This window comes from Puma concolor, chromosome B2, assembly GCF_028749965.1.
Source record: "Puma concolor isolate L17-30 chromosome B2, mPumCon1.1.hap2, whole genome shotgun sequence".
NCBI lineage: Eukaryota > Metazoa > Chordata > Mammalia > Carnivora > Felidae > Puma > Puma concolor.
Window position 1 is genome coordinate 107,114,426 of NC_141671.1, and position 27,847 is coordinate 107,142,272.

General features: G+C 35.0%; 2 protein-coding genes and 1 pseudogene across 6 annotated transcripts in view; 2 read left to right on the forward strand and 1 right to left on the reverse strand.

Annotated features, from left to right (window-relative positions):
- The window catches only part of RSPH4A (radial spoke head component 4A), a 35,735-nt gene extending 16,154 nt beyond the window's left edge, over positions 1–19,581 (forward strand). The window contains exon 7 of the mRNA XM_086707659.1: positions 17,194–19,581. The gene's annotated coding sequence lies outside the window, so the exon portion shown is untranslated. The remainder of the gene's footprint in view (positions 1–17,193) is intronic.
- Positions 1,367–27,847, reverse strand: ZUP1 (zinc finger containing ubiquitin peptidase 1). Of its 5 annotated transcripts, XM_025925234.2 has the most exons (11): positions 27,578–27,847; positions 25,460–26,035; positions 20,263–20,340; positions 16,937–17,047; positions 15,205–15,326; positions 13,092–13,260; positions 11,156–11,344; positions 10,351–10,516; positions 6,346–6,497; positions 5,059–5,279; positions 1,367–1,610 (listed from the first exon to the last, which is right to left on the reverse strand). In XM_025925234.2, exons 2-11 carry the CDS (start codon positions 26,019–26,021, stop codon positions 1,563–1,565), a joined length of 1,818 nt encoding a protein of 605 aa, XP_025781019.1. In that variant the 5' UTR covers positions 26,022–26,035; positions 27,578–27,847; the 3' UTR covers positions 1,367–1,562. The 5 variants fall into 5 exon arrangements, with proteins under 5 accessions (XP_025781019.1, XP_025781020.1, XP_086563787.1 ...); XM_025925235.2 differs by lacking the exon at positions 20,263–20,340; XM_086707661.1 differs by lacking the exon at positions 5,059–5,279.
- On the forward strand, positions 17,322–19,581 carry LOC112862163 (eukaryotic peptide chain release factor subunit 1 pseudogene; annotated as a pseudogene).

Sequence of the window (27,847 nt, forward strand, 5' to 3'; positions counted from 1 at the left end):
TTCTAATTTCTATAATTATCTTGTCAGAGTGCCAGTTCACAAAACACTGATCTATGCTTAAAAAAAAAAAAAAAAAAAAAACACTGCTATCAAACATTTACAGGGTGCATTTAACCTGGATTTCAGCCATGAAGAAAGCACTCCCAAGAGGTGGACAACTAAGGGGAGAAGGGTCGTAGGTAGCATAAGCTATTTTTTTGGCAAAGGACTCTAGGCTGGAAGGAGTGGAACTCTGAGAGTGGTGAGAGACGAGTCTGGAGGTAAGCAGGGTCCAGATTGTTGGAATCCAGGAGCAATGAAGAGGACTCAGGTAGGAAGTGATAAAATCGCATCTATACTTTAGAACATTTGGCTTATATGTGGAAGACTAATACAGAATCAAGACTGGGAGACTAGTTAGGGGGTTATCACATTATCTAGATAAGAGGAAATGGTGGCATGAAACAGGATAAAGTAGAAGCCTGGTTACCAGTCTGAAGGACAGAATATTAGAACGGATGATTTCCAGAATTTTCCAATTGGCAATATTATTCATTCTTAGGAACGCAGCTTTTACTATTTGATGGAGTAGATGATATTTATAAAACTTCAAGTATGTTCTTTTTATTCATGGTGTTGCCTTTGGTTGTTGTTGTATAATATCCATTTTCTTATCTACCGTCCCATGGCATAGTCTCCTGCCAATCAGATGTGCCCTCTCTAGAATCTGAATTTTGTACAGAGACATTCTACCTTGGCTCCTAGACGGATTATTCTGCTGTAAATCTAGCCTCTAGAACTGCCTTTGTTCCAGCACAGTGTCTTAGTTACCTGTGTCTTCTCTGAGCTCTTGACAATCTTTCAGTGAATTCCCTTCTGCTCAAATTGGCTCTAGTAGGATGCCTGCTTGCAACCTTACTTGATACATCCAACATGAATCTGAAAGTTTCTTTCCTACAGGACACATTAAACACGAAATTCCAATTCACAGTTGTATGGGTAAGGTATAAACATTTAACAAAAGCAAATCCCTCTGTTAAATATTAAGGTTATTTCTAAGTAATGAGCGGGGAATTTCATTATATATGTTTTACAAGAGAAGAGAGCAGAATGCTATAATGGAAAGAGCTTCAGCTTGGAAATGAGAAAGCCTGGGTTCACACCCTGGATTACAATCATTTTCTTGGGCAAATTACTAACCTTACAGACATTCAGCTTCCTCACAGGACTAATGGAATTTGTCTCACAGAACTATTTTGAAGATTAAACTAATTAATACATGGAACATACTAAGAATACCTAACACCACTAAGGACCTAATAAATATTACATATGACTATCATACAAAACCAGTTTCTAAAATACGGATAAGAGAGGAAACACAGAATTCATAATGCAAATGAAATAGTTTATTGAAATAATTACTGAACAATGAGGTACTCAAGGTATGATTTAGACATTTTATAAATTAAATTACAAGTTGAGTATTTAGAGAATTCAGACTCATAAGTTGTATTAGGGAGTTTAGTATCTCGATTTGGAAAATAAAGTAAAATTCCATAGTCACTGACATGCTTAATTCTTCAAGGAATCTTCTCAGCTGTAAAGACTTGAGATGCTTGTCTCCTGGCCTTGAAAAGGAATTTTAAAAAACTGTTAATTTTAAGCAAGAAGTCCATTATTTAGAATACATATTATTTATCGAACATAAAAAATAAAATCTGGAAATTTTTTCAAGATAATGAAAATTCCTTAAGAAAACTTACAACTTCAAACTTAGGTGATTAGGGATAAACATTTTTAAAGCCAGGCAAAAAAAGAAATTAAACAAAAATACCAGATGAAGACAAAACAGAAAGTAAAAAGAAAATGTCACTATTTTAAGGAATAAGGAGTCAAAAGTAAAAATGCAGGGCCCCTGGGTGGCTCAGTCGGTTAAATGTTCAACTTCAGCTCAGGTCATGATCTCATGGTCTGTGAGTTTGAGCCCCGTGTTGGGCTCTGTGCTGACAGCTCAGAGCCTGGAGCCTGCTTCAGATTCTGTGCCTCCCTCTCTCTGCCCCTCCCCGACTCACATTCTGCCTCTCTCTCTTTCTCTCTCTCTCAAATGCTGGCTCACAGAAAGAGACATGTATAAACAGATAAAGAAATTATCTCTAAACGTGTTCTATCTTCAGAACTTGAGTTACATCAAGGCTAATTTACCAAGCTAATTTAAAACAAAGTTAAATCTAGAGTGCAAGGATTACACAATGGAAAACAAAGAATGCAGTGATGTAATTTAACCACAATGTATCAAAATATGAAAAGAATTGAGGAACGTGGCTATTAAATAGATTTGTATGCATTACTGAACTGAAATGCATTAGAAGTTATTTTCTAACATAAATGCTTTCACCTAAACAAGTACTTGATCATCTACAACAGTTTGGAATTATTACTCAAAATATGGTAGGAATGTATTAAGGTAATTATAAGACAGCTGCCAGGATAAAACAAATTTTTGTGAAACTTGATTCCTCTCCTTGAGTAAGAGCTGCATGATTATTACAATATTGTAATTAATTAAACTCCAAATATGAAGAACAAAACATAAAATTCAGTTACAAACATCTACATTTTGGAATATTTTAAAATACTAAATTTGTTCTGAAATTCCTACAATTAAAATCATAGTTCTCACTTAGGGAAAAGATGTTTTAAAATGAGCTATAAAAAAACAAAAACAAACACGAAATAAAAGTAAAGTCATTAATGTGCCCTTATTTAAAGGTGCAGGTTTCTACCTGGTGATATCCAGATCAATCAGTATATCAGTATTTTCTGTCTTCCTAGAGTGTATAAAAGCACTGTTAAAAATGACAGAATAACTAACTGTAAGACACAGTGATTTAAAAAAAAAAAAGGAAGAAACAAAAACATAGGCTTGAAAGCAACATGCAAAAACGTTTATTGATTTTTTTTTTTCAAAAATAGTATCCTGTTTTCAACAATGAAAGTGAATTGTTCACGCATAAGCTTAATTAGCAAACATGAAAATGATAAGACTTTGTATTCTCACAGAAGAAGCAATATAGGGCAGGACTCTGGATGTAAATGGACTGAATCGGAATCCTGCCTCCTGTCACTTAGCAGCTGCCTGACTTTAGAAGTATAACAACTTTTCTGAGCATAAACATCCTCATTTGTAAAATGGAAATAATAGTGCCTACTCTATAGAGCAGTCATACAGCTATTAGTTAATATATGTGTAAAGTGCTTATGATGGTGCCCAGCATAAAATAAGCATTATAAAGTGTTGCTTTTATTAAAATTACAATTATATCATATTATCATTTCTTCTCTATCTGGCACTATTGCACATAGTCAGCCAAGTTCTAATTCTTTCGGTTAAAGACACAGCTACTCTCCATGACTCACACACAAAAAAAAAGGAATAGAGGAGCAGTAGCAAATGTACATTTTTAGTATTCTAATATTACTACTGTCTCAGTTTTCAAAACAAGAAAGTTAACAGCTAACTAAAGTGTTCAGCCAGGCTCCGTGATAATATTTAACATGAAACCTATGCTTTCAAAAAAGTTATCTGTGTATTGATTATCAAGCATTTTTGTATTTTATAATGCTTAAAATTAAGCAAAATAAACTCTTAACTATAGAGAACAAACAGATGGTTACCAGAGGGGAAGTGGGTGGGATACATGATGGGGATTAAGAGTACACTCATCTTGATGGGCACTGAATAATGTATAGAATTGTTTTATCACTATATTGTACACCTGAAACTAATATAACACTGTATGTTTACTGGAATTAAGACAAACCCAGTATGTTTACTGGATTTAAGAAGTCATAAATAAATAAATAAATAAATAAATAAATAAATAAATAAATAAAATTTGTTAATCTCTAACTTTATGCAGCCAAATTTATGACAGGGTGAAAAAAATGAATGCAATTTTGGCATTTAAGTCACTACAAAGAAACCTTTAAGATATCATAATTAAATGGAAGAACCTCTTAAAACAATCTTAGCCTTTATATCCCAAGTGGTGAGCCTGAAAAGATTGCTCTAGTTCTCTCATTTCAAGCAATTTCAGTCCTTCCTCCCATAATCCTGTTACTCTTCATAAATGCTCTTCTCTAGTCATCTCTTATCTCCTCAGAGGGAAACAAATCTATGTGGAGTACTCTAATAGGAACATTTTTTTTTTCTTTTAAGATTCTGGGAACTGTGCATTTTCTAGACTTGATATGCCACAACATAGCTTCAGTTTATACCAAGTGGGGGAGGGTTTTCAATCTCTAGAAATTCTTCTATAATGTACCAGTCAACACTTAACTTGTAAGGGATAAAGAGGCAACTGTACTGAAGTTGAATTCTAGAACTGTGTATTATCCAGTAAGTCCAAGTGCATAAAACAGAGCCTTAAGAATCACAAGAATCACATTTAATGAACAATAATTATATTAAGACCAATATACATTAGGTCTTCTTGGAATAAGTTAGGTTTCCTTAGACCATATATGTTGCCACTTTCATTACTAGTCTGACATTAACAATTACATATTATACAGTTAAATATTTTTATGAAGCTCTGAGTAAAGTATTGGAAAGTCATTAGGTAGGGCGCCTGGGTGGCTCAGTTGGTTAAGCATCTGACTTCGGCTCAGGTCATGATCTCACAGTTCGTGAGTTTGAGTCCCACATCAGGTGAGCACAAGCCCTGCTCTGGGTGAGGCCCATTTCTCTCTCTCCCTCTCTGCCCCTCGTAGGATTCTCTCTGTCTCTCTATCTCTGTCTCTCTTTCTCTCTGTCCCTTGCTCACTTGTGCCCTCTCCCTCTCAAAAAAAAAAAAAAAAAAAAAAAGCAAAAAAAAGGAAAAAAAGTCATCAGGTAGCATTTGAAATTTAAAGATGCCCACTCCAGAAATTAAATGATACAAAACCAATATATCTTTGCCAACTTAGTAATGCAGAATGAGATACAAAGGGATAGCACTGATTTTAACTAAAAAATTTAAACTCCTGAAAGTTCAACTTGTTAAGCATCACATAATCAAATATTGAGATACTTACAACTTTCTCCTCTGAAGAAAGAACACCCTCTACTGCCACTATCTGGTATTGCTTGTGTTTTAAATTTCCTACAAATTTCCGAAGTTGCTTGAGATTGCTAGCCTCCATGTCTTGCTTTAATAGTTTCTGCATTTCTCGAGAAGGACATCCAGGATCAAATATTAGTAAACATAATGTTCGGTTTTTTCTCTCTTCAATTCCAACAACTGTTCGACTATGACCTATCAAAAAATAAAGTAACAGCTATATATATGTGTGTGTGTGTGTGTCATAACTATTTCTATATGTATAGACATAAGTTACTACATACACACACTATATTATATACTCTCTGTATGTAGTGTGTGCACACGTGTGTTTTGAATATAAATACTGCCAGTCCCTCTGACTGTAGGTATTTGAGCTCTCTCACTCTGAAGACACAATAGTTTTAGTTCTATTTCCTAACCTTCAGTTTTGTCTTGTTCAACTTTTGTTTTCTAAAGGCTTCATTACAAAAAATTCTGTCTACTGTGCCATATATTTTAGTTTTTCTTTCCTAATCCCTTGATCCTTCTTATTCAAATGATCTCAGATGAAAGCATTTGAAAACTACCTACCATGGAACAAAACGTCTCATGATTCCAAAAGGTCAACAAAAATAAATTTATATACTAGAATTTCAATGGAGAGGGTTTGATCTTTACAGCTTATATTCCTAAATGGTGAAGTCCTCAACATTTACTTCTCCTATTCCTATTGATTCAAATCACCCATTCAACAAAATTTACCAACTATCCATGTGCTAGGCACTATTCCAGGAAGTTAGCTTTACAGAAGCAAACAGAACATTCCTGCCTTTGTGGAGTTTATATCCTAAAATGAGGAAATATCCTATAAACAAGTTAAATAAGTAAGCATATATTGTGTTAGATACAAAAAAATAAAGCAGGGAAGAAACACAAAAAATACTAATGGTGAGGGTTTGAGAAAACAAGATAGAATTTTAAATACAAGGTGATCAGGGAAGGACTCACTGAAGCGACAGAGGTGAAGACCTGAAAGAAGTAAGGGATAAATAAGAAAGGAAGAGTGAAACAGGTGGCCCAGAATATGCCAGGGATAGCACCCTTCGTTACCCAGAAAGGTACTGTAATGATAATGTGGTTCTGAAAATCAGACTAAGGTCACAATACTCTCCCCCTCCCCATTATCATAATCTTAACCTGTCCTAAAGCAAAAGCCAATTAGTTGTCCTATAAAGGTATTATCTTATAAGTTACACTTACTATCTAGTGTTATACCAACCTTGATGCTGAAGATAGATAGGTGGCTTAGATGTACACACTACTTTTGGACTCCCTTCTCTCTCTGAAGAATAATAGTTCAATATCCATTCAAATAAACGAGGATGTGTACCCAAAGGGCCAGTTGACTTATGAAAATCAACAATGTGGCACCTATAAAAAATTGACAAAATGGATTATTTGGAGAATATTTTTTATTTTTTATTATTATTTTTTCCAATATATGAAGTTTATTGTCAAATTGGTTTCCATACAACACCCAGTGCTCATCCCAAAAGGTGCCCTCCTCAATACCCATCACCCACCCTCCCCTCCCCCCCTCCTCCCATCAACCCTCAGTTTGTTCTCAGTTTTTAAGAGTCTCTTATGCTTTGGCTCTCTTCCACTCTAACCTCTTTTTTTTTTTTTTTTTTCTTTCCCCTCCCCCATGGGTTTCTGTTAAGTTTCTCAGGATCCACATAAGAGTGAAACCATATGGTATCTGTCTTTCTCTGTATGGCTTATTTCACTTAGCATAACACTGGAGAATATTTTTTAAAACATTTTCATCAATGGAGTTATCAAATACAAAAAAAAGTTTGAATTTAGAACTAATTTGATCTCATCAGTATTTTCCTAAGAAGAAAATGAATATAAATTTTATTGTCATTTTATAAATAATTATTTAAATAACTTCATAATAAGGTTGATGACTGATCTAAAAGTTACAAACCTTTTCTGACATAGAAATCTCCATGAATAGTAAATAAGGACCATATTTGGTTTTTAAAAGTCCTCTTCATATAACCTGAGACACAACTTTCATTCTAAAGTCTCTAAACCTGATGATCAATTAGAAGCTGACTTCTAATTTTAATTCTGCAATAGCCATTTACATGTGTCAAAAAGACCCTGAACATTTTTCCTGTTGGCTCTCACAAATTCCAATAATAGACAAGAAAATAATACCTGGAAAGATCTCAGAAAAACCCTGCATGTGCTCCCATCTGTACACCCACCCATCCCCTATTTGGCACTAGACCACAGTGGTATCCCTTCCACAAGAGAAAGTCAACCTTGAGTAAACAAAATTATTTTAACTAGAAGCACTGTTGACATTTCTCATCAATTATTTTCAAAAGGTCAGGTATAACCAAAAGCAATTACAAGCTTTACTGTCATTTTAAAGTATAGCACGGATACCCTGTCCTTGTCTTTCCTAACAATAAAATCTCCAAATACACCAAAACTATAATGGTTGCTATCTTTAGCCTTAGCAAGTTTTGTGTTGGTAACTTTCAACTGATTACTACTGAGTTTCAAATGCTGAAATGAATTTCTGGATAAACTGTTAAAAAGTAGGTACAGGGTTTTTGGGTTAGAAAATTGACATGTTTAGATTTAGAATTTGAATAGTGCCCTATAGAATATAATTCATAAACAGGAAAAGGAAGACATTTAAACAAGTAGTAAACAAATGCAGAGAAGGGCATCGAAAAGGCTTTACTCAAAGATTAAACTATTTCAGTCACCCCGAAAAAAGCTGGATATATCAGGTATTTTAGACAGAAATTTTCCTTTCCTTAAACCTGATTTAAAACTCAGTACATGACATATACATAACCTGAAAGTGTGAAAAGACTGGCAAGAAGAAAAAAAGAAAAATAAATAAATTTAGAGGGCATTAAAATCGTCCTTTTGATTTAAAAAATTCAAGAAAGTCATTATACGAAGTTTTCCTCCTTAAAAGTTAAGAAATATTTTTTACTGCTGAATCTAATCAATTAATATGATAGAAATGATGTAAAGCAAACATAAAGGGAAACACAGAGCCATGAAGCTTAATGGCAAACATTCCATTAAAGATGATCACAAGCATCTATCTCTGTTCCCTCTTGAAAGCCCAACAATATAATACTGAAAGAGTAAATGATCCAAACACCCAAAGACAAAGAAAATGGAGACAGACAAAACTGCCCTGCATTTTTGGAAAATGAAAAGGAGAAAACATAAAAGTGAATGCAAAGAAATAGACAACTGTCTTAAAATTCCAGAGAGGCTAGAAGCTTAGAGGCACTAAGTATTAGAAAGAGTAGTAATACAGCTATAAATGTGAAATGAATTGAAAGTTTGCATAAAGAAGGCAAAGCTCTCCTTAAACACCCCCTCCATCAATGCAGGAGCTCAAGGCAGAAGAGTGAGAACTCTTCTCTGAATGGCCTCTGAGAAAACATCTCTTCCTATATTGAAATTTGAGAGTTCCCCAAACAAACAGCAAGCTTCGACCTAATAGTCTGCTCATCTGCTAGCTCCATGCAATCTTACGGGACCTTTTTAGTGCCTCATTCCTCACCCTAGGAATGGACAACTAAGGATTTATAAAAGTTAGAAGAAAGCCCTCAAAATGCAAAAGACTAAAATAGACATGAAAACAAATTAACACAGAAGAAAGTACAAAATGCAAGGAATAGAAAGAAACAAAATGTTGGAAAAAAATTTTTGCAACATAAAAGACTATGATGCTATGAAATTACCCTTAAAATTAAAAAACATGATTGCTAAGATACAAATTTGAATAAAATAGTTGGGAGATAAAGTTGAGTAAATCTAGATAGTAAAACAAAAACAAAGATGAAAAATGAAACTTAACCAATAAACTTAATATCGAGGTTCACTGGCCAACTAACAAAGTTCTAGAAAGAAGAATAAAAAAAATGGAGAGATCATAATTATCAAACAACAGTTAACCTCTGAGCTCTTAGTAGATGCCAGTCACAGTTCTAAGGACTTTATGACCTCATTTAATATTACTACAACTCTATGAGGCAGTTATTTTTACATGTTTTTTTTCAATGGTGGCACAAGACTACAGACAAACTAAGTCATACAGCTAATAAGCAGGAAAACTAGAATCAATTGTAGGCAGTCAGACTCCAAAGTCCGAGCTCTAAACCACTACACTGAGATCTTACAACTCATAATTCCAGATTCAGAAGGAAAAACAAATGCCCAGTACAAGGAATTGAAGCCTCACATGAAATTATGTGAAATTTCATAACAGCAGGGCTAAGAGATGATGCAAAAAAACTTTCAGAGAAAATAAGCAGGTTACACATAAAAGGAATGAAAATCAGATGACATCTTACCTTCTCAATAGTAATACTGACTGCTAGAAGTCACCAGGGTAAAAACTTAATTTGATCTGAAAATGACTTTGAATTTAGAAGACTATAGCCACCCAAATTATCATTTAAGTAATTAGGACTAGGCATCTTTCCTTAAGAACCTAATGAAAGATGTGTTTAAGCAGAAGAGTAATCCAAAAAAGATAAAGACATGGAATCCAGAAAAAAATCCAGACTCCACTTCAAGAAAACAATGAAGAAATGCTAGATGATTATAGCTTTCAAGGGGATCTAGGAAGCAAATAATCCAGACTAGAGCAAAGACAATAGAGGACTTCAAGGAGGAGGTGTTCAGGAATAGGAAAGCCTCAGATTACGTTAAGTGGAGTGTTTAGAAAAGCTTGAGACCATGATGCAGTCAATAGTAAAAGAGGAAAGAAAAGTCAATCCTTAATTCAAGTAAATTTTTTAAAAGCTTTTCAGGAAAGGAAATAAAGTCAGCAATGAATAATATTAATACAGTCATGATGTAAACTCTGACTTTAACTTAATAAAAAAGTGAAATTCAACTAAATTACAAGGATTGAGGGTGAACATAGGTAGGACAGGTAGGTCAGGGAAATGCAGCAGACATCTAAAACTGATAAACCAAAAAAAGAAAAAAAAAGGCCCTGAACGCATATTATTTAGAAACAATGGGAGTAACAGCTGCCTCTGAGAAACCGGACTTGAGAACAGAGAGGAACATGAGATAGGGACTGAACTGTTGGTTTTCAGTGTAAGTGTTTCAGTGCCACTTAAATTTTATTTTTTAGCGGTCTCTCTGATAAACGAAAAAAACAACAACAAAGGAAACTTCCCAGAGATGGCAATAACCTTAACTTGGACTTTTAGGTACATACTTTACCCTTAGGGAGGTCAGAAGTGTATACACTTCACATGCTCCGATCCAGGCCTTTGTTCCCTGTAACCTGTTATTAAGTTGAGAGGCACCCTGAGGATCAAAACCTTCCTTCCATGCATCTTCAATCATAGACTGGATTTTTGGAATGCAAGGAATTGACATACCTAAAATTATACAAGCAAACATGTTACATGACAGTTACTGAAGTACTGAATCATACCATTTAGCTGTATGCCATATACTCCACAGGACCTACAACACACTTTTTAAAGACCATCATTCTTGACATTTTTATTACAACATTTTCTCTTTCTCCAACATGAATTCAGGCTTTTAATGTAAATATCCACTAAAATGCTTCCTCATTAAAGCTATGAATGTGAATACTATTTATTAACTCATTCCATATTGTATGTATAGTTGATCCTTGAACAATGCAGGGGCTGGGGCACTGACCCCCTGCACAGTCAAAAATCCGCATGAAAGTTTTTGCTGGTCAAAAACTTCACTACGAATAACTTATTGCTGACTGGAAGCCTTATGAAGAAACATAAACCTAACAGTCAATTAACACATATTTTATATGTTATACATATTATATACAGTATTCTTACAATAAAGTAAACTAGAGAAAAGAAAATCGTAAGAAAAAAAAAGAAAAGCATAAGGAAAATACATTTACAATACTGCACTGTAAACAATTCTGTGTAAGTGCACCTATGCAGTTCAAACTCGTGTTTTTCAAGGGTCAACTGTATGTTATCGTATCAGCTGACAGGTTCAGAGTCTTGTATTTCACATACCTTTCAAGCAATCATCATAAGCATCATTTCGCAGTAATGATGAAAGTAACATTTGGAAATTTCTGTAACCACAACCCCAACCTTTGTCACCAAAAGATGAATGAAAGTGATCCACCTCTGTAGAAAGCCACACACGCCTCACCTCTGTGGCAGCATTCTGATAGTATCTATAAAGTGCTTCAATAATTCCTAAAATAGAAAAGAGATTTAGAAGATTTAGAAGCGTAAGCTAACATTTTCTATGGCTGTCTCATATATTTCTAGTTATCAGTCTCTCCCTCAGGGGTCCCTTCTAAATCCTGTCAATTCCATTTTATGTTTTACTGTTACAACCTTAGTTCATGTCTTTCTTATTACTATGATACAAGTTTCCTAACACTAGCACACTACCAATTACATTGAATTGAAATTGTTCGCACCTTTCATTTCTGCACCTACCAGGCCGAGCACATAAAAGTGTACTATTGAGGGGCGCCTGGGTGGCTCAGTCGGTTAAGCGGCCGACTTCGGCTCAGGTCACGATCTCACACTCCGTGAGTTCGAGCCCCGCGTCGGGCTCTGTGCTGACAGCTCAGAGCCTGGAGCCTGTTTCAGATTCTGTGTCTCCCTCTCTCTGACCCTCCCCCATTCATGCTCTGTCTCTCTCTGTCTCAAAAATAAATAAACGTTAAAAAAAAAATAAAAAAAAAAATAAAAAAAAGTGTACTATTGAATGAATGATATTATTATCTATTATTATACATACTGCTAGACATTACTCTCTCTGAAGCTCAGTCCTAATCAATTTGCTCCCAATTTAAAAACTTCAATAACTTGCTATTATCTATAGAATGGTTATAATCCATGGTATATGAAGCCCCACAGCAAGCTATCTTCTGACTTACCTTTTTTCAAACCATTCTTCTTGACATAATTTTGGCTGTGGCCTAACCGAACACATTAAACGTTTTGCCCATGGAATTTCCATTCAATTATAATATCTGATAAGCACTTTTTATATACCTAGCACTATGCTAAGTGCTAAAATTACAAAAGATATATATAATAATGTTCTTTGAAATCTCGTGGACTCAGACTGTTATAGTAAGTGCTACAATATGGATAAACAAGATGTTAGGACAGGGTATATCAGACACTGTCCCTTCCCTCCATGCAATCCTGTAATACCAAAATACCCTACAGGGTATTTTGAAACCCTACAGACACTCCAAAGATCAAATGCTCATGTCTTTATAGACCCCTTTCCTGATTCCAAAACCCAAACACAAAGGTCCTCTTTCTCTGAACCCTCACCACATTTATTTGCTGTGCCTCCTACGCATTAGGTATATTCTGTCACGGCAGAACACTACAGTTTTTTGTGTATACTGTATTTACTCTACAGATTCTGTGAAGTTTATGGGCAGGAAGGTCTTAATTGGGTAGCTGATACTTTCTCCTACAGTATGTGGCACGAAAAAGGCAATCACTGGATTCTTTTCATTTGAATTGAGGGTATCCTATGGGAAAATGGGTTTTGTCCTTAACAAGATGAGAGTCAATAAATCAAAACTATTAAATGAATCAAGTGTTGTAGTTGTGCCTAGCATACGAAAAATAGAAATATATGTAAACCATTTCCAAGGAACTTTAAAAGATAAGACTTAGAATCAAGAAAAAGAACAATTAAAATGCTATATAATTGATCATTAAACGTTACAGCATGGAATGGATACTTATATTGATAAGGAGATATTTTTAAGTGATTAATTCATCATAAAAATGGAAGTACAGAAATTTTAAAAATGGTTTATTTTAAAATAATTATTTGAACAGTCTCACCTAAAAGTAGATAAACTATGGCTTACAAAAATTAAGCAAAATTCAAATAATTCTTATTATTACTTCGTTGACATATGAAATATTAAAATAATGGTTTGGATGTTGAAGAACTCACCAGAAGTTTTTGTTTTTCCATCATCAATACCAATAGCTAGTGATTCCATCATATCAGCTTTTCTTCTATGAAATTCAGATGGATGCATTCTTCCCCTATTGACTTCTATCTCCATATTACGTAGTTGCTGTTGTTTGTATCCTCCAGAATTATCTAAACCATATTGTCTCTATCAAACATAAAAATGAATCACTTAATTTTTATGCCTCTTTACCTCAGTGAGGATGGAAACGTACTACAATTTTATTTGGAAATGCATTTTGAAACATTCTGGTTTATAGACTTTTATACAAATCAACTTAAAGATTTTTATTAAAGATAAATACACACACACACACACACACACACACACACACACACACACACACATCCCTGAGTTAATGACAGCCTTTCTCCACCATAGCGAGAGATTTGCTTTCCTTGTAGTAGGGAAAGTAGTGAATCCTGTCTTCCTACTAAACATACTGAAAAAGGCAGATGAGTTCTGAACATAGCACTGATTTATTGAAGAAAATTTGTCAGTATTTGTTATTTGATTCTGAGGCTAGTTTATGAAGGCTTACTTAATCCATACTTCATTCAGGCAATAATTCTACATAGTAAATTAATTGGTTTTTTTTTTTTGCATACTGGATAGAGAATCTCAAATGTATAACACAGCCTCTATGGAAAAAGTTTTGAAATCTAAACAACTTGCAAAGTTACATAACAAACTCCCTTAAATACTGGAAACCTTGTGTATTGATAATGTTGAAAATTATGTAAGGTAAAAAAAACCTTAGGAAACGCCAACTTATTTTCCTCCTCTGAATCCTAGTGGGAAAATGTTTTGCAAATAAATGAATCACCAAGGAGAAAAATAGCCTAAATCAGATATTCCAAAGCGAGAATTGCACAGTCCTACGTGAGGTATCTGAGAAGACAAACTCAGAAGTCAAGTAAATCTGAGAAAATTATGATTATGTACAATGCACATTAGAATATTAAAGGTTCTGAGAAATCTTGAAGTATACAAACCTGCTTATCTGAATACTTTCAAACCTATTCAATCATAAATCCTTTTTATTTATACATAATCCTATCAGCACATGGAAAAAGAACATTTAGAAACTCTGAGCATTATTAGCACAGATAACACCATAGTCCACAGCAATTAGGATTGAAAAAAGTAGAAACATCTATTAAAAATGTAAACGCATTCAGGGCACCTGGCTGGCTCAGCAGAGCATAAAACTCTTGATCTCAGGTTGAGTTCAAGCCCCGCTCTGAGCATGAAGACTACTTAAAAATAAATAAATAAATAAAAAACACATATAAATATATATACAGCTGCTGCCAGTTTAGTTCAGCAGATACCACCATCGACCTAAGATAAAGCCTCAAATATCATCAAAAACGCATTTTCCATTAAAAATTGCTCTTTTTGAGTGCCTGAATTGCAATCGTTAAGAGTAACACTCAGATGGGAGAGTAAATTGATTAGCATTGAGCTTCAGAAAGAGTAATGTTTAAGAATCTGTACAAACAGTTAAATTCTGAGTCTCAGTTCCCTAATTTGCCCTATCAATTTACATGAGTTTGAATCCAGGCTTTAACCATTTAATACAGCCTCAACCTGAAAAGTTAAGCTATGTAAGCACTCTTTGTCTCCATTTCTTCATCTGTCACTTATGGAGTTGTAAAGATTTTGAGATACTATATATGAAGTGCTTATCTCAATACATGACCAGAGTAAGTACTTAACAAATGGTGGCTGTTATGAATTATAAAATGTATATGTAAAAAAAAAAAAATACTTTGGGGGGCGCCTGGGTGGCTTAGTCAGTTAAGCATCCGACTCTTGATTTCAGCTCAGGTCATGATCTCACTCTTTGTGGGATCAAGCCCCGTGTCTAGCTCTGTGCTGCCAGTGCAAAGCCTACTTGGGATTCTCTCTCCCCTTCTCTCTGCCCCTCCCCTGCTTGTGCTCTCTTGCTCTCTCAAAATAAATAAATATTTACAAAAAATATTTTGTATATCAACACGGACAAAAATAATAGGCTGCAGTCTTGACAGACTGTTTGAAAAGAACTCCACCAAAGCAAAATATTACATTGTTATTTAATCTTTGTACCTGCAGCTTCTGAAATTCTCCCATTTCTTGTTGTGATTCTTCAGATCTCCTTTTTCTGTCTTCTTCTTGTTGAAGCTGATGAGCCAATTCTAGATCTCTAGAACACTGGACTCTATCTATGCCTATTAGATATTTTTAATGTTTAGAATAAAATAACTTCTGAATATAAATCTTACTTATTGTATGTTAATTCATATTTTTAAATGGGAGTACATGCTATTATTTTGATATTTATTCATGATTGTGATGTCATGGAAACACTATTTCTGGCAGAACGTGAACAGCTTCCATAAGTGTAGAACCTCCATTTAAATCCTTACTATTCACTGAGTAGTTAGGCTGTGACAAGCATTTTTCATTAATTACCTCATTTGATCCTCATAACAAACTTAGGAAGTTAGGTATTCTCTACTAAGGAAACCAGAACTTGGAGATATTAAGTAATACTCTTCATTGGTGTTCTTTACTAACACAAATAAGGCAGGTTGGCATTTAAAATAAACTGAGGGGAGAAAGGGAAATAATAAAGAGCATAAAAATATGTTTGCAAAGTGCCGCTTAATTATAGTCTGATCTCAAACAAATAGTACAACTTTGTAACATTTTGCCCTGTTTCCTCTCTAGCCAATATCCCACAGATCCATTAGTCAGTAGCTTCTGGCCAGCATCTTGTTTCCCTGACCTCCAATTTGATAGTTTAATATGTATTTGAATATTCTTTCTTTCCTTCCAAATCTCTCAGCCTCTATCACATCTTCCTATTTAGTTATTTGGTCCCCACTTTCACTGCTAGAGATAAGCAGTTTCCAGCTGATTTTTAGAGTATTTTGATGCTATCTACAGTGATTCACTCAGGCCATACTTTTCATTATCCACTATAGGCTTACAGAATAATTTATGTACCCGTACAAAGTCTATCATAAACAAAATAAGAATTAGTGGACATTCAGCTTCAGAGAGTTATTTTCCCACTGTAGTTAGGAGAGAACTACCAGAATGGGAGGACTGTCCCATCTTTGTTCCAATAATTTTCATTTGGGGATTAGGCTGAGTGAGCAAGGAAATGTTGTCCATGAAACTCACTGACTGGTATTAGGAACAATAATAATGGACACTAAAGACCCCTGAATTAACAGGAGATAACAATGTAACTTAAGAAACTAAAACCCAATAGAATACAATTGGTTGTTCTTAGGGTCTTATTTCAGTGGAACTCTGAAACTCATATAGAATCTTTCCACTTGTAATGTACCACAATGATTACTTAATCAATGCCACTATTTAAAAAGATAGGAGGCAGAGAAAAAATTGTAGTCACTAACAAAACTAATAAGCTATAATATAAGAAACTAGGCAAATTGGAAATGAACCTGAAAAACATTTAAGTTATATAGTTCATATATACTTTTTAAATTTTATGTGCCATTTGACAGCTTCCTAGTTCATTAAGCCTTTCATGAAGCCTCAACTTCATCAAACAGATTTTTTAAATTATGCCATATATCACTGTTTTCTCAATATTGGTGTTCTGGGGCAAAACTCTGGGGTACACACCACGAGTTTAGTTGTTGGTTACAACAATTCATCCCATACAACTTTTCTGTGAAACAACTTCTAAAAAGTTGAAGCTACATTACTTTTTTTTCTCTATATCACTACTCCAAAAATTAGATGTATCGTAGGAAGTAGAAATTAAACCATGAGATTCTTATTTTGAAATATATCAACATACCTTGTCCAAAGCTGCTTTCTTCCAAATGTAAGTCAACATGTTCCTGGAGAATATGGTAATTTGTACAGATGAGCCCACACATAGGACAGTCATACAGTGGTTGATCATGGTCTGTTTTAGAGATATAGTTCAGTTGGTTTTATTTTTAAAACTTTTAGATTTTTCACCCTAAGTCAAAGAATGTCCACTGCCCACTAACCTTATTAAATAAATCAAAGATCTCTGTAGTTGGATTGAAAGCTATTTTCTACTTCTAGGGTCAAAATGGAAGACTGAACAAAAGCACAAATCTCTCTTACCACGATTACAATAAAAGAAAAAGTTAATAACAAACATTCAGGTCTATAGTCAAAGCAAGAAAAGAAAAGTATAAAGGAAAATCAAAATGGTAAGTAGGGGCCATTTTAGGAACTAAATTCTCAGTACCCTCCCCCCAAACTAAGTGGTGAGATGTGAAATTAAGCATAGAGCATTCAGCATAAAGCTTGGAATTGGGATCATAGCCTGTTTGGGAGCAGAAGATCAAAGAGCTGCATTTATCAAGCAGTACTGCAAGCAGAGAGGTGCAGCTTGCCCAGGACAGAGGCAGTACCTCCCCAAGGCCAAGACCTTATGTCAGTCATGAAAGAGGAACCCATAGTGAAAGGACTGAGCTAAGCAACCATGCATGTAAGGCCTGGTCTGGAAGTGGAATAATAGTATTTAGAAAGTAGCTGAGACTGCTATGAAGCTGTTTATTTTCACAAAGTAGATGTGACTCGTCTCATTTTAGCTGGATCAGCTGACTTTAAAACTGAACTAAGTCAATCTGATATGTCTGGTCAGAGGCTGCAATCAAAAGATTTAAAATTAGTTGATATACCCCATGGTGGTGAAAATGAAAAACAAGCTATTGAGTTATCTACTGATGTTCTTTCCAATGAAATTCATTCGAAAAGAGAAATTAATTCAATACTTAGGTGAAATCAGCCAAGAACAGACAAGTACTGTTTTGGAGCCGAAGATACATTAAAGGTTTTAGAAGTGGGAGCTGTAAAGATTGTAACAGTTTATGAAAATCTGGATATAATGAGAAATATTCCTTATTGTCAAGGCACAGAAGAGGAGAAAATTCTCTAACTGCAGAATAAGATGATAAATCTCATTTCACTGACAGGACAGGTATATGAGCTGATTAAGAACATGTCCCTGCTGGAATGGTTTGCTCACAACTATAAAAAATTTGGAGCTACACTGGAAATTGTGATAAGAAAGATCCCAGTCTGTGAACGGATTTGGTGGAATTGGGAGAATCTTGCAATACTGAGCTGAGTTCCACAGAACACAAAGGAGGACACGATGAATTTTTTTACCATGATAACTAATAGGTAGTTGACATGAGTCCCACAAAATGTGTCTCACCCTGCAGTATCCAACCCAAGCATACCCCTGCTGGAATCCAAGCAGATCCCTGCCTTAAAATTGGACCATTTTCAGAACTTAATCCAGGAGCATCAGATACTGAAAAGAAAACCAAAACAAACCCAGATCCAACCCTACACTTGGTTTTGCCATGGTGCCAACATTGCAACCTACAACTAAGTTCCTAAATGCTACTTTGGACTAATTTAGAAAGAAACCCAGTTTTTACTTTACTTGATGATGAATTGGTTGCTCTTGAATTTTCTGGGGAAAAAATTTTTTTAACCTTCATACACATAAGCAAACATGATTTAAGTGCTATAAATCTTCAAAAGTTAATAGAAGTGACATGAAAAAAAAGAAAGAAATGCTAAAGATCAAACACTTGGGCTCATTAGTAGGCTGAATACGGCTGAGGAAAGAATCTCTGTGTGTGAGGATATGACAAGAGATACTTCCCAAAATGAAATGAGAAACATAAAATTTCCCAAAACGTAAAGAGAAAAAGATAAAAAAAAAAAACCCTAAAAAACAAAAAAACCCCTCAATATCCCGCATATCCAAAAACTGTGGGAGAACTGCAAAAGGTGTAACATACACAAAATAGGAACACCAGGAGAGAAAGAAAGGAACAAAAGTATTATTTAAAGCAATGATGACTGAGAACATCCCCAAATTAATGTCAGACATCAAACTATAGATCTTGGAAGCTCAAAAAACACCAAGCATAGTAAATGCCAAAACAACTACATCTAGGCATATCATATTCAAACTTCAGAAAGTCAAAGATAAAAAGTCTCGGAAGAAGCCAGAGAAAAAAAAACACCCTACTTATAGAGAAACAAATATGAAAATTACATATGACTTCTCAGAAGGCATTCAACTAATAAAAGACAGGAGTGAAATATTTAAATTTTCCAGAAAAAAAAAAAAAAAACTCTACCAACCTAAAATTCTATATCCTTCAAAATAGTCTGTCAAAAGTGAAGGAAAAAAAAGAATTTCTCAGACAAATAAAAATTGAGAGAAATTATTGCCAGTAGACCTGCCTTGCAAAAAATGTTAAAAGAACTTCTTCAGAGAGAAGGAAAATGATATTAGTCAGAAACATGGATCTCCATAAAGGAAGAGCATCAGAAAAGACATAGGTGAAGGTATAATAAAAACTTTGATTTTTCTCATTAATTGATGTAAGATGTAAGACTTAAGTTTATTCAAAATAAAAATAGCAACAATGCATTCAATTATTTGTGTGTGTGTATATATATATATATATATGTATGTATACATATGTGTACTTACATTTATGTGAAATAAATGACAATGATGACACAAAGGACAAGGGAAGGAATTAGGAATATTTTATTAATATAAGGTCCTTGTACTCATACAGTGATACAGTGTTACTTAAAATTAGACTTAGATTAGTTCTTAATAAAACTGCAAACTCTAGGCCAAGCACTAAAAAAAGTAAAAACAAGGATAACTGATATGCTAAGAAACGAGAGCATTAATTGAGCAAGTGACATCTCTTGCCTGTTACCAGGAGTAGAAGTCCAAACACTGCATCTTGAGACCAAAATCACCAAGGAAAACATGCAGTCAAGCACTGGAGAGAACATTTAACTCATAGTAAACATAGAGAAACACACAGAGAAGAGAAAGAATAAGATCACCTTCAGTATTAGACATTAGTCTGCAATGGCCCATGGGTCTCTTCCAGCAGCCATCACAGGGCGGCTGGTCTCTACACACTGCTCTTATGTCACAGAATGAAGGACAGAGGACAGATCTAGTAGAACGAAGGAGACAGGATAGATCTAGCAGATGCCATACGACACACATGCTTAAGCAAAACAAAGGAGTATACTTGTTGCCTGAAACAGGGAAAGATATTTCCAAACACAGGCTGTGAGGACTCTTACCTCTTGATAAGGAAGTATTCTGGGCCCAAGGTTCATTCTTATGTGGCCAAGTAGGGGTAGAAAGACTGCATGCATGAACTGTCTTTCCCAACAGAGATAAAATGAAATCATATGAAATGCTCAATTAAACCACAAAAGACAGAAAAAGAGTAGAAAACAAAAGAAGCAAAGAACAAGGGCAAAAATAGAATACAGTAAAAAATATGGTAGATATATTAGTTCCACTGTAGGAATAGTAACTTTAAACATCACTGGTCTAAACATACCCATCAAAAGACAGACTGTCAGGGTGGAATAAAGTACAAAATCTACCTGTATTTTGCCTATACGAAATTCACTTTAAATATAAATACACTTACAGATTAAAAGTGAAAGAAAGGAGAAAGATGCAGCATGCTAACACTAATCAAAAACAAATGCAAACAAAGTACCAGGAGTAGCTCTATTGATTTCAGAGAGGGCAGATTTCAGAACAAGGAATATTATCCAGGATAAGGGGGGGTACTACATAATGACAGAGGGTTCAATACTCCAAGCAGACATAATAATCCTTAATGTGTATGTGCCTAACAACAGAGTGTCAAAATACATGAGGCAAGGGGCACCTAGGTGTCTCAGGTGGTTAAGCGTCAGACTTCAGCTCAGGCCATGATCTCATGGTTTGTGAGTTCAAGCCCTGCATCGGGCTCTGTGCTGACAGCTCAGACCTGGGGCCTGCGTTGGATTCTGTGTCTCCTTCTCTCTCTGCCCCTCCTCCACTGGCACTCCGTCTCTCTTTCTCTCTCAAAGATAAACATTAAAAAAACTACATGGGGCAAAAATTAACAGAACTGCAAGAAGAAACAGATGGATTCGCTATTATACAGTTAGAAAAATTTTAACACTCCTCTTTTAGAAGTAGACAAATCCAGCGGGAGGAAATAAGTAAGGATATACAGTAATTGAACTCAACTGTACCATCAAGCAACTGGATATAATCGACACCTCTACACAAGTCCATCCAACAACAGCAGAATATACTTTCTGCTCAAGCTTGTATAAAACATTCACTAAGAAGGTGCCTGGGTGGCTCAGTCAGTTGGGCATCCAACTTCAGCTCAGGTCATGATCTCACAGTCTGTGAGTTTGAGCCCCGCGTCAGGCTCTGTGCTGACTGCTCAGAGCCTGGAGCCTGCTTCAGATTCTGTGTCTCCCTCTCTCTCTGTCCCTCCCCTGCTCATGCTCTGTCTCTCTCTGTCTCAAAAATAAATAAAAACATTAAAAAAAATTTTTTTTAATAAATAAAACATTCACTAAGACCACATTCTAGGCCACATAACATAATCTAGGCCATTACATCTTAAGAAATTTAAAGAATTAAAATGATACAATATCTTCTCTCAGACTAAAATGGAAATAAACAAAAAGTAACTAACAGAAAGAGCTGAAAAATCCCCAAATACTTGGAAATTAAACACACACCTAAATAATGTATCAAAGAAATCCCAAGGGAAATTTTAAAATTTTGAACTAAATGAAATTTAAAGGGTGCATGGGTGGCTCAGTTGGTTAAGTGTCCAACTTCAGCTCAGATCATGATTTCACGGTTTGTGGGTTCAAGCCCCACACTGGGCTCTGCTGACCGTGCAAAGCCTGCTTGGGATTCTCTCTCTCCCTGTCTCTCTGCCCCTCCCCACTTGTTCGTTTTCTCTCTCTCTCTCTCTCTCTCCCTCCCTCCCTCTCTCAAAGTAAATAAATAAACCTAAAAAAAAGTAGCCTTTAAAAAAAAATAAATGAAAGTGAAAGTACAACTTAAAATGTGTGCAATGCAGCAAAAGCAATGCGTAGAAGGAAACTTAGAACAATGAACACATGTATCAGAAAAGAAGATAAAGCATCTAAGTTTCCACCTCAGAAAACTATAAAAGAACAAATCAAACCCAAGATAAGCAGAAGAAATAATGAAGAAAAAAAATTAGAGCAGAAATCAATGAAAGAGAAAACAGAAAATCAACAGAGAAAACCAATGAAACCAAAAGGCCTCTAGTCAAGCTAAGAAAAAAGAGAACACAAATTGTTAACCCTGAAATAAAAAGGGGGCATCACTACATGTCCCATGTACATTTAAAAGAGAATAAAGTTATAATATGAACTATGACATAAATTTGTAAACTAGATGAAACGGACCAAGACACAATCAGGCAAATTAAAAAAAAAAAAAAGAAACACTTAGGTAAAAACCTAATGAAATACACAGGGTATACATGAGAAAAAATACAAAATTCTGATGAAAGAAATCAAAGAACAACTAAGGTGAGAGATATTTCTTCTTCAAAATAGGAAGACTCAATATTGCCATAATGTCTATTTTTCCCAACTTGATCTATAGATTCTATGCAATTCCAATAAAAATCCCAGCAAGTTATTTTATGGATATCAAAAAACTGATTCTAAAATGTATATGAAGAGGCAAAAGATTCAGAATAACCAATACAAACAATATTGAAAAAGAACAAAGTCAAAGGGCTGGCACTACCTGACTTTAAGACTTACTATAAAGTTATAATATCAAGATACTGTGGTACTGAAAAAAGAACAAATAGATCAATGGAACAGAGCAGAGAGCCCGGAAATAGACTAATAGCCCAGTCAACTAATCTTTAACAAAGAAGCAAAGGCAAAACTATGGAGCAAAGAAAATCTTTTCAGCAAATGGTGCTGCAACATGAGGACATCAAAATGCAAAGAAAATGAATCTAAAGTCACACCTTACATCCTTTGAAAAAATTAACTTGAAAATGGATCATAGACCTAAACATAAAATGCAAAACCATGACATCCCTAGAAGATAACAGGAGAAAACTTAAATGACTTAGGGTATGGCAATAACAACACCAAAGGCAAAATCAAGGTATAACATAATTGATAAGGTAGACTTCATTAAAAAAAAATTTCTACTCTGCAAAAAACAATGTCAAAGAGGATAGGAAGTGAAGCCACAGAATGGGAGAAAATATTTGCAAAAGATACATGTAATAAAGATCTGTTATCCAAAATATACAAAGAACTCTTAAAAATCAGCAATAAGAAAACAAAATACAAGATTAAAATGTGGGCCAAAGACCTTCACAGATACTTCACCAAAGAAGATATACAGATGGTAATTAAGCATTTGAAAAGATACCCATGTTATATCAATGAGCAGCACTTAAAATTAAATTGAGATACCACAACACAAATATCAGAATGGCCACAATCTGGAATACTGACAATACCAAATGCTGATGAGGATTTGGAGCAACAGGAACTCTCATTCACAGCTGGTGGCAATGCAAAATGGTGTTGCCACTCTTTAAGAGTTTGGCAGTTTCTTGTTAAAATTAAACACACTATAATTATACAATCTAGTAATCACATTCCTTAGTATTTACCCAAAGGAATTGAAAATTTCTGTCCATACAAAAACCTGCACCGGGATGTTTATAGCAGCTTTATTTCTGACTGCCAAAACTTGGAAACAACCAAGATGTTCCTTGGTAGGTGAATGGATAAATATACTCTGGTACATGCAGACAATGCAATATTATTCATCCCTTAAAAAAAAAAAAAAAAAAAAGCTGTCAAGCCATGAAAAGATGTAGAGAAAACCGAAATGCACATTACTAAGTAAAAGAAACCAACCTAAAAAAGCTATATACTGTATGATTCCAATGACATTCTGAAAAAGGCAAAAATACGGAGATACTAAAAAGATCAGTGATTGCCAGGAGTAGGTTGGGAGTAGGGGAGGAATGAGTAGGTGAAGCACAGAAGATTTTTAGGGAAGTGAAACTACTCTGCATGATAACTAAAATGGTATTTGTTATTACACATTTGTCAAAACTTGTAGAATATATAACACCAAGAGTGAATTATATAGACCTTCCATTAAAGTCTGGAATGGAAACTGTCGACTTAATGGACACTGTCGACTTTGGGTGATAATGATGGGTCATTGTAAGTTCACTGATTATAACACATGTATCACCTGATACAGATATTGATAGTGAAACAGGATGTAAGTATACGGGGACAGTGAGTATATGGGCATTCTCTCTACTTTCTACCTAATTTTGTTGTGAACCTGAAATGGTTTTAAAAAATAACACTTATTAATTGAAAAAAAATTAATCTAAATACTCTCCTTACTCCTTTTAAAATATTAACTCAAATGAAACACAGACTTGAGTATAAAATTCAAAACTATAAAACTTCTAAAAGATAGGAAAGGTGACTTTAGGTTTGGTGATGAGTTTTTAGAAACAACATCCAAAGCACAATCCATGAAAGAAGAAATCAAGGAAGTTGCACTTCATTAAAAGTGAAAATTTCTGCTCTGGGAAAGACATTGTTAAGAGAATGAGAAGATAAATTCCAGGCTGGGAAAAAATACCTGTGAAACACATATCTAATCAAGCACTTGTATCCAAAATAAATTATTCTTAAAACTCAACAGTAAGGAAAAAAGAGAGGATTCTCAATGTACTGTATGCATCAGCAACAGAGCCTCCAAATACATGAAATAAAGCCTGATAGAGCTGAAAGAAAAAATAGACAACTACACAATTATAATTGTGAACCACAACAGCCCACTTTCAAAAACTAGTAGAACTACTAGATAGGAAATCAGCGAGGATATGGAAGATCTGAATACAAACAAAATGATCTAAGTGACAAATTTAGAACATTCAACCCAACAAAAGCAGAATATACTTTTCTTTCCCAAGTGTCCATGGAACATGTACCAAGATAGATCATATACAGTATCTTGGGAGATAAAAGAAGCTTCAACACATTTAAAAGAGCTAAAATCACAGAGTGCATTCTCTGATCTAAAAGAGTCAAACTCAGAACCACAGGAAATCAGAGCCCAAGCCAGTTCAGATGCCACTGAGCTAGAAGTAAGTAAAAGAATGCCCCTTGGAAAATGACTGAGTGTATTTCTCCTCAGAAAGGTTTTAAAACTACTCTCAATTTGGTTGAAACACTTATTATCTGAATCAAAATTCTTTTCCATAATTGTATTTTTTATATTGCAATAATAGCAAATGAATAATACTATAAATATAAACTGAATTTCAAAACACATTGGCAATTATTTGATTTACAAGCCAACTTTTAGGATACCACATATTAAACCAGGACTACTGTTACTTATTACATAATATTAACATCTTACCTTCTGATGGAGTGTCTAAAAGATTAGCATGTTTTGTTTTCACATGATTTTCCATATCTTGACTACAATCTTCTATTCTTCCACAGAAGGGACATTCTGGAGGACTATACATTGTTTTATAAATTGATCCTTTTATTTTGGACAGGTCACACTCTTTTTCCTTACTTTTGAGGAACTTTCTAGCTTCAGTTAAGTTCTCTGAATAAAAGGCTTTCTGTTTTAAAGTACCATCATTAGGCAGGCTTTGAGCCGAAATTTTTGGATGATTAGATGCACAAGCTGAATGGACACTAGAATTAACTTCCATCCTACATTGTAAAGTGTTGTCCTTCCTGTTATCTGAAGTTCTATACTGTATTGTATTGATCCTTGCAAAGCTTCCTTCGAGTTCATTCTGCTCAAAATGAGCAGTTTCAATATGAAAACACATTTCATCATAATTCATGCCTGACAACTTGCAAAATGGACATATAACTTCATTTTCCATGTGAACAATTAGAAGGTGAGCCTTCATGTCTGGTTCTGAGGTTACTGTTTCACCACAAATATCACAAGAAAGCATAGTACATCAGGGAGCTAGAAAAAAAATGTAATACTATGTTAAGTTTGAAAATAAGACTGAAGAAAAAGAAATGCACTTTATAAAATGATTTGGAACACATTTTTAACAAGTATTTACTTAAAACTGGATTGTTTAGATGAAGATATCTTCAATGAACTTAATTGTTCCTCAAATATACAAACTTATTTACAAATCTGAACCAAAATTTCACTACTATATTTCAAGTTTATGGTTTCAATAAAACAAAGGCAGTAATAATTCAAATTAAAATACATAATATTTAAAGTATTTAATAATTTTTTTAACATTTATTTATTATTGAGAGACAGAGAGACACAGAGCGTGAGTAGGGGAGGGGCAGAGAGAGGGGGAGACACAGAATCCGAAGCAGGCTCCAGGTTCTGAGCTGTCAGCACAGAGCCTGATGTGGGGCTCGAACTCACAAACCGTGAGATCATGACCTGAGCCAAAGTCATACACTTAACCGACTGAGCCACCCAGGCACCCCAATATTTAAAGTATTTCAAAAAACATGTCTGGTCTGAGATAAAGGAAAAAAAAATGTTTATAAAATTGTCCAAGTAAGATAACTCGGTTAAGGGAAAACTAAAAACAAAAAACAAAAAACCTTATCAACTGAAGTATCTAAATACAGAAACTTAAAGTTGTTAACAATGGGGAGGGTAAATAAACACATCTTAACTCAGTAGTTAACAGTTAAAAAGCTTTAGGTACATCAAAGTAATTTAAGTACATTATCATCATTCTATCTGGAGGAAACCCTGGCTCAGATAGGTCACCACAGCCAGAAAATGGTTAGGCAAACCTTTTGAGAGGCTGTCCTCTCAACTCAAAGTTGACCATGGTAGAAAAGAGCACCAATTCCAGAGCCAAGAGACCTGGGTTACAATTTCAGGTTTCAAAATTTTAGGTAAAACATCTCATCTCTTTGAGGCTCAATCTATAAAATGAACTGTACTAAACTGGCAGTCTTTTTAAGGTTTTATGGACTAATAAAATACCGGATGCCGACAAAATGTGATTTTGTTAGGATTTTTAAAAAGCCATCACTGCCACAACCTTTGTCTAGCTAAGGATTATTTAAAAACAAGCAGGAAAAGAAAAATAAGGAAATTCCCATCATTTAAATAAATTTAGTTTCATAAGAACTCCCTACATGGTCCTTAATTTTCTTATTCCCCTTAAGACAAGTGAAAATAGTCTTCGATTTTAGAACGAAATTCTCCCAAACCACCAGCTGAACCAACGTCATGCCTAGACTTTCTTCTTTTCCCGGGGCTGGGGCACGGCTAGACTCAGAGGGATACGCCTGAACTCCCAAACAGTGTGATCAGAACAAGTGGGTGAGAGATGTAAGGAGGCTGGTGACAGATGCCAGGGTAGGTAGGTGGTAAGAGAAGCCGTAAAGGCCGAATGCCGCAAGGCCAAGTGTGCCCAAAAGTCGGCGCCAACGTCCAGGAACCAAAACCAGCGCAGGCACTGAGTGGGTTAAAGTTTAGGCTGGGGGAATAAGGGTTGGGACCGTTAGTTCCTACCGGCCCGAAGATCCGGCCGCGGCCACACAGTCCTATGCTTGGCTTCCTCTTCGGGTCCGCAGCTGACTCCTTCTGGCTCTCGGGCAGAAAAGGGCACGCGCACCGTCGATTACCTTTACAGCCTGAAAGACTGAGGCAGGTTCTCCCTATATCCAGAAGTTCACAGTTAACCAAGAAAAAAAAAAAAAAAACTGACGACTCCAAAATACTTTCGCTTCCACACATTCAAAAAAGCTCTTCCTCTGTCCCCGGGAAGGAAAAGGCTCCCAG